Source organism: Aspergillus thermomutatus (assembly GCF_002237265.1).
Source record: "Aspergillus thermomutatus strain HMR AF 39 chromosome Unknown NODE_73, whole genome shotgun sequence".
Lineage (NCBI taxonomy): Eukaryota > Fungi > Ascomycota > Eurotiomycetes > Eurotiales > Aspergillaceae > Aspergillus > Aspergillus thermomutatus.
The window spans coordinates 1-7,923 of record NW_020798122.1 but is presented as its reverse complement, the minus strand read 5'-3'; the positions used below and the strand labels follow the sequence as shown (position 1 = coordinate 7,923).

General features: G+C 51.1%; 2 protein-coding genes across 2 annotated transcripts; one reads left to right on the top strand and one right to left on the bottom strand.

Moving 5' to 3' along the window:
• Positions 1–3,095: 3,095 nt before the first annotated feature.
• On the top strand, positions 3,096–4,821 carry CDV56_100657 (neutral amino acid permease; the record flags this gene model as incomplete). Its single annotated transcript, XM_026754276.1, has 7 exons — positions 3,096–3,280; positions 3,348–3,434; positions 3,490–3,821; positions 3,874–4,014; positions 4,072–4,286; positions 4,338–4,535; positions 4,594–4,821. 7 exons carry the CDS (start codon positions 3,096–3,098, stop codon positions 4,819–4,821), a joined length of 1,386 nt encoding a protein of 461 aa, XP_026615161.1.
• A 425-nt stretch (positions 4,822–5,246) lies between these two features.
• Positions 5,247–7,220, bottom strand: CDV56_100234 (acetyltransferase SAS4-like domain-containing protein; the record flags this gene model as incomplete). Its single annotated transcript, XM_026753853.1, has 1 exon — positions 5,247–7,220. The coding sequence occupies one exon, from the start codon at positions 7,218–7,220 to the stop codon at positions 5,247–5,249; it is 1,974 nt and encodes a 657-aa protein (XP_026615160.1).
• Between the last annotated feature and the right edge of the window lie 703 nt (positions 7,221–7,923).

Below are 7,923 nucleotides of genomic sequence, written 5' to 3'. Positions count from 1 at the left end.
GGTCTACTGAAGGTTCTAGCCTGCAATGGCGTCGCGAGAGGGTTCACGGCCATTGCTGGCAGTACTGACGATTAAATATGCATGGTCAGTCGGTGTCGCTCCTCGTGCCCCTCTCACCTGAGTCATTATGGTTACTATTACTGTTAGGTTATCGCGGCTATATCGCCTAGGTAAGCCAGCCAAGCAAGTCGGACATGCGGCCGACACTCCGCGTACCAATTTTTGAGAGGGAAAGAAATTGGATGCGGTGCAGTTTGCCCAAACTCTGCACGGAAATCCTGTCCTATGTTGAACGATTCATTTCTCAAGTTCTTTCTGAGTGACTGTGTGGGCATGCTTGAAATTGACTGAAAAACTGCAATTGTCCGTCACGGGGATGTATGGAGTCAGGATGTGATAAGTGACAACCCCGCAAACGCTTTGATGTGTGGGGGGTCACGCATCAGCCCATTATGCAGGCGGTTGATGCATCAATTCAACACTCACCTTGAGAAAAGCCAGACCGTATCAGAGGAGTCATCACTGTGTCATCGTCGCTTCTGTGACACATAAGCACTCGAAGCACCTGGATCATTCTGGATTCCGATTTTCGTCGATTGACACTCTTGATGCGTCTGAAGACGTAAATAGAGGTAAGTATTGACTTTGTGGTCTGTTCGCAACAGTCTTGGGTATCTCTTTCTTCGACAATGCGTGTTCAGAATATGACGACCCCAGATGGTGCTTTGTGAGCAGCAAAGGCTGATGCCAGACTACGGCGTCGGACCCAAAGAACTCCTCGAAATGATCAAGCAGTTGCAAATCAAGATATAAATCTGTTGGTGTCCTCAATTGTGAGGTGCAACATACAAATGCTCCAGAGTCAATAATTCGACAACAAGAGGATGATCAAGATCAAGGTCCTTGAGTCAGTGTGAGGCTATGTTCGCATAGGATAAACCGCAGTCCCTCTGCACGAAGACCTGGGGTCTTCGTCTGCCATAGTTTCCGCAGCACATCGTAGACTGAGTCCGTCAATGACCAGTTTTGAGAAATGAAAAGGGGATGACCAGACGTGTCACTTGGATAGTCTTGAGACCGTTGGCTCAAACACAGACCTTGCTCACAACTATTCCAGTCATATCGAGATCCCCATGAATCATGCACACAAGTAAGTGTGGAAGTTCCCAACCTGATCTAGATAGTCCAACCGAAACCGGATGATCATCGCCGAAACGTAAAGAGCCGTGAACAACCGAACCCGAGCTGTCAGATTCTCATCCGAGGCTTGTCTCGCTCACCTCCTACGCGGGATGGTTGATGTTCGCCGAACTGACGGCAATTTCAGAAACTACCTCGTCGAGGATAGTCAGGTAAACGTCTATCTTCTCCACTCGAGAATCCGAGTCAATACGCAGTAACTGAGGGAGAATCTCCACACTCGTGCTTCGAGATGCTGAGGGCGATGATCTCACACCATTCGGCCAGGTGGGGGTTGATATCTATTTAGTAATGACTATTACAATGTCCATTCAAATTGCTGTTGCGTGGTTGCCAGAGAGTGGATTGACTCCATTTTCTCCAGAGACTCCAGGTCCCCTCCTCGCACTATCGGAAAATGGAAGCAGTGGGACCATCGAAATCGGGAAATGATGTCTGGAGAATGGACAAAACTGGGGTTCTGGATCCGGGGTCCGGGGTTGACATTTAGATTCTAGACACGGGTTAGGGAGAATTCATGTCAATTCCGACCAGAATATCCGTCTGTAGCCATATATTTGATCGACGCATTGCATGAATCTGCGGTAGGTCGTATCCGAAGTCCTGGTAAATCGTGTAGATTACCCGATTGAACAGGCCAATTCGACTTGTCGAGTTCGTTATTCGACCACTGTGCCTTTAGAGCAATTCCAATTCCGTTTGAAGCCACCCGGTGTACTCCGTAATCTGCCCATAGTAGATAGCTCTTCATCCCTCTTCATCACAAGCAGAAATGGATGATGATGGATGACTAAGGCGTAACCTAAATCTCTAGCGCCCTACGGCAGATCTGCATTGGGCTGCATAAATCCAAGAGGTCATTCATTCATTCATTGATTCTGCAGGAATACTGTGCTGGCAGATCTGAATGGATGCTGATTAATTGGAGTCCTGATAGTCAAAATGACTCAATAATTCAAAAAAATTCCGACTGTACAGTGACTCGCGTAGACTCCGGTGTGTCGGAAGAGGAAAAGGCTTAAGTAAGAACAGCCATAACTAGTTAACTAGTTAGCTGCCATTACTTAATCAAGATGCTGGGCATAATGTCCTGTCCTGTCCTGTCCTGATCGGCGCTGGCTGCAGTTAGACCCTGACAACGAAGACGCGAGCAGTTCATTCGACTGCTGCTTCCTCTAGTGTCATTCTTATCTCCAACCTAGATCCTATCCATCGGTAACCGATCTCTGACTTCTTCAGTTTTTATTGATTCTTTCCGTGTGTAAAGCTCTCGCAACTTCTAATCCTGTGCCTTGAGAGCTCTCTTCCTGCAGAGTGCAACTGCAGACCGACATCGGATAGCCTCGTGTTTTATTTTTCATCTTCCCCAGGTCCACAGCGGATCTTTTTCGCGGTCTTCTGGGTTTGACGCCCCCGTTGCGAACAGTTTTTGTTACGTTCCTAATCCATGATTCGTTCTGCTCGGTCCGTGTGGGATCTCTGCCGGCCCACTGCAACCACGCGATCTTCGCCGGTGGCGGGCAAGGCTCAAGCATCATGGAATGGAACATGGAAACCTGCGGTTCCACTCCCGTCGAACGGCCTGAGTTAGAGTCAGAGTCAGAGTTTCAGTCTGGCCAGCAGGGACGAGATGAATTTATAACATCCGAGGCGAGACGGAATCTACGTCGTCGCGTATTTGTCTCTTTATCTTCCTAGCTCCTCCGTTCTTTTCCCCGTCGAAACTTCCTCTCAACAGGTTGTTCTTTGTACAGTCGTTCCTTCAACTCGAACCATTGGAGGACTAGAGTGTTTCTATTCTTTCATATTCCGTTGCAAGATTTTACCACTTGTTGTTTCGGGTTGAGGAAGAAGCTGTTGTTCATTCATCAGGTCAGGGAAAAAAACCGGCCATCATGACTCAGATCGTCGATGTTCCTCCTGTATCCGACCTGGAGAACCCACAAGAGAAGGGCATTGCTAGCGATGATGTATCTATGGCGGAGGATGAGAAGAAGTATGACACCACACCTGCCTACAGGCAGGATGCTTTTGGCGATGAGTCGAATGCGGAGGTGAAGTATAAGGTCATGGAGTGGTGGTACGTATTGATATTCTGTCTGCTCGATTGTTAGGATGACTATCATCTGACACCTCTCCATTCATAGGCAATGTGGTTTGCTGATGGTTGCCGAAACTGTGTCTCTGGGCGTTCTGTCGCTGCCTGCTGCTGTCGCCGGTCTGGGCCTGATTTCGTACGTTGACCACGTTTTGAGCTTCCGATTCGATCCATCGCTGATTTTGCCCTAGTTCTATCATTCTTCTGGTTAGTCTGGGTATTGTATCTAGCTACACGGGGTACGTGATCGGGCAGTTCAAATTTCGTTACACTCATATTAGTAACATGAGTGATGCGGGCGAGGTGCTCTTTGGCAGTTGGGGTCGTGAGATTCTTGGAGCAGCCCAGCTGCTATTCCTGGTCTTCGTCATGGCTAGTCATCTTCTCACCTTTGTGATTGCCATGAATACGATCACGAACCACGGTACCTGCTCAATTGTTTTTGGTGTGGTGGGCATGGTTGTTTCGTTCATCCTGTCCTTGCCTCGGACACTGGCGAAGATGTCCTGGCTCTCTCTAGTTTGTAAGATGACCTCCTGTCTGCCTCCGAATCTGGTTGCTAACCTTCAATCTAGCTTTTACCAGTATCATTTCCGCGGTGATTATTTGCATCATCGGCGTAGGCATCAAGCACTCCGGTGAAAAGGTCATGGCGACTGTCGACACGGACTTGGTCCATGGGTTCTCCGCCGTCACTAACATCGTCTTTGCTTTCTGTGAGTTTCCTTTTCGGACCTTAATCTTTAAATTCCACCCGACTAACCGACTCGCAGCCGGACACGCCGCCTACTTCGGTCTCATGGCCGAATTGAAAGATCCCCGCGACTACCCGAAGGCCCTGATGCTGCTGCAGAGCGTCGATATTTGCCTTTATATCCTCGCCGCCATCGTCATCTACGTCTACGGCGGCGCAAACGTGTCTTCACCCGCCCTTGGTTCGGCCAGCTCCGTGGTCTCCAAGGTAGCCTACGGCATTGCTTTGCCTACTGTACGTCCACACAAGCATTTGAAAACAGACCCCAGTGCTAATCCTGCTCAGATTATCATCGCAGGCGTCATTAACGGCCACATCGCTTTCAAATACGTCTACATCCGCATCTTCGCCGGCACAGACCGCATGCATAAGCGCGACTGGGTCGCCGTCAGCTCCTGGGTCGGCATCGCCCTCTCCCTCTGGATCGTCGCCTGGATCATCGCTGAAGCCATTCCCGTCTTCAGCAATCTGTTGAGTTTAATCGTAAGCCTCTTCCCCTCCTTTCGCCCTTAACCGCAATTGCTGACCCATTCATCTTTAGACTGCCCTCTTCGCCTCTTGGTTCACCTACGGCCTCAGTGGTATCTTCTGGCTCCACCTCAACTGGGGCAAGTGGTCGTCCTCCCCGCGCAAAATGTTCCTGACAGTCGTCAATCTCTTCTGCGTGGCCTTTGGCGCTGTGCTCTGTGGTCTGGGATTGTACGTGTCCGGAAAGGCAATCCATGATAACCCCAGCAGCGCGAGCTTCTCGTGCGCGAACAATGCTTAGTCTTTTATTTGCGGCATTTCTTGCATTGCATGGCGTCCTGGTTTTTGGTTGGGTGTATATATGAGCTTTGGGCTTGGGTCTGTGGGCAGTGGCATCGGCTGCCTTGTATATATCGATTCTTACGATGTCTATAGACATGAGATACCTCTTTGTTTCTGCAGATATTCTTTCCTATTCCTCGTAGTAAGAGTTGTCAGTAATCGTACCGAGTACATTTGCTCCCGCCCGCAGGCCGAGAACCGAAGATTAAAGATAATGTAACATCAGATATCAACATGCTTGAACGCTCAAGTAATGCTAGATATGCCCCCATGGCCATTCGCCAGACCTGATATCCCGTTAACACCGACCTATTTAACACCATCGATACCTGAAATACTGAAACAACAATGGAAGAGCGACGACCGGTATGGAACAAGGGCAGTTCACCCGCGACTCTCCCTTCTCATCCGTCTCCGCTTCCTGCGGCAAGAATCGATCGCCTCAGGCGTCAGGATATCCGCGGGCGGCTGGAAGTCGCGCACCTCCATCTTGGGGATGGGGTGGCCGAAGGCCAAGCGGACGCGGCCCTTGCGATGCGGCGAGAGCGCGGCCTCGCGCAGATGTGGCTTTGCGTAGAATGAGGCGAAGGGTTTATCGGGAGGGGCAGGGGTTGCTGGTTTTGCGAGAGCGGGAGCGGGAGCGTGCGGTGCGGTGGAGGACTTGTTGTTGTTGCCGGATGATTTGCGGCGTCGTGGGGACTCTGTCGATGGTTTGGTCCGTTTGCCGGCCGTCGCGGACCGGGCTTCCTGCTGGAGTTGGTGCGCTGCCCAGGCGTCCACGTCGCTTGGGTCCGGGGTTTCGCCGTCGCTTGGGGCGTCGGAGGAGGCTGTGCCGTTGGTGGTTGGTTTCTCGGATGTGATATCTGGGGTTCGATCGCTGAGTTTCCGCTTCCGGGAGGTGGTGGTGCGGTCTTTGTTTGTGGGGACGTTGGATGGCGATATCTCGGCACGGAGCGAGGACTTGTCCTTCTCGAGCTTCCGGCGTTTCTCCTCTTCTTTCCAGATCTGGAATTTTCCGATTAGGGTTGAGATCTCTTTCATGAAATAGTCGCGTTTGGGTTCGTAGAGTTTTTTCTCGTGCTCGTGGACACCAGTGATACCCATCACACGGAGCCAGTCCTGACCTTTGAGCTCGTCTAATAGACGCTCCAGCTGCATCTTCTCATGCTGGGCGCGTTCGCGCTCAATGTTTCGGAGCTGCTTCTCCTGCCGCTCCATTCTCCGGTGGGCGCGGAAATAGTATTCTTCATTGAGAGGGTCTTCCTCAGTGACATTTCCGGACGCGGCGGCTGAGCTCGGCTCCGGCTCCGGCTCCGGCAAACATACCTTTTCGCAGTCATGGAGCTGCAACAGAGGGTTTCCAAATGGGGACTCGGAGTCGGAAGCAGAGGATTGTATGGTGGTAAGAGGCTCGGTCAGGTCATCAATCAACTTGACCGTGGTATTCTCGGTCAGTAGTTCCGCGGTCTTCGGAGGTTCCAAACTCAGAATCTGTTCATAGTTCCAGAAATACGATGCCAGTTCGCTCCGCAACCGCGAATTGCTGTCCTTGGAACGAAGCGACCGGCGCTGTTCCGGTGCGGCTGGACTGTGATCGGAGGGTTCCTGCTTTTGCCGCGATTGCGTTTCTGTCTGAGGATTGCTTGAGTTGGGTTTTCGCCGACTGCTCGTCTGTCCAGGAGGCTTCTGCGCATCCGCGTCTGATGCGACAGATTGCTGCGGGCGAGAATGGCGTGTAGAACGGGTGGTAGAGGTTGGAGTGGACGTAGTAGGTGTCTTGCGAGGCGGCGCATTGGTCTTGATAGGGCCAGGAGAGATGATATCTAAGGGATCTGGCGATTCGCGACCACCACCACGCATATACAGCGCGGCAGAAGCTGAAAACGGAGTGCGATGGCGGTCATTGGGTTGTCCCGTAGTGTGCGGGGCGCCAGGAAGCGAAACATGGGCGGAGTTGGACGACGAGGAGGAGGATGAGGAGGATGCGCCGTCGCCGACAGCGGAGAGAGGAAGTGGTCGGCGCGTAGATGAGTGCGGCGGCGGCGGCGGAGGGAGAGGAGAGTGAGTAGCGTGTCGCACGATCTGAGGAGTTTTGGATGACGGGGGAACATGATGACTGGAGTTTTCGATAGTAGTATCAAGTAAGTCGGGAGAGCTCTTACGACGGCGGGACGAAGGTGGCTGACGACGGTGTTGCTGTTGCTGCTGCTGTTGCTGCTGAAGCCGAGGCCTCTTTGCAGGGGGAGGAGAAGATGGCAGAGTGTCGTCGTGGTTATCCTGATCCTCGTCATCATGACCAGCGACATTGTCATCCCGTCGCACTGAGAAGCGCAGGGACGACCTCGATCGGACCGCCATGATGATCTGATTGCAGCAGCAGCAGACGACTCGTCATGCGATGAGGAGATGATGCTGATGGAGGACTCGATACGAGATGGGATGAAACTGGAGAGGAGGGTATATATAGGTACATGCTGTAAGGACTTGTGTGATCGTGTCTCAATTCATCTTGTGTTGCTCAATTGATTGTCTCTATTGACATTGTATCTGGTGGTGAAAGGTGAATCAACCCATTCTTCTGCTTCGTCGCCCTGTCCTCGTCGTCTTCTGCGGTCGCGTTCTTTTTTTTTTCGGAGTCGACATTAATTACAGGGATGATGTATGACTCAATACAGTATATGTGGAGTAAAAGCTCACAATGTGGTGGGAAGTGGTGTATTATTGTGTCAGCAGAATACAGGATTATCCTCATTCCTCAATCACCATTGTCATCCCCAGTGAATATGTGCATTGAAAAACAATAAGACATTGTATTTTCGAATCAGGTTCTTCAGATGAATGAGAATTATATGCCATTGTCAGTATGTGATCATCCACAAAGAAAATTCTCGTTGATAGCATTAAAGTGGTCATATGGAAATGCGGGGATACCTGTGAGAGAATCGGGAAGCGCCAAGTGTCCAATTAGGATGGCTCAGGGGCCAACTATATATAGGCTGACTAAGTCGGGACGCTAAACCTAAACGGGATGGAATCCTGACACCCCCCCTCGGACCGACTA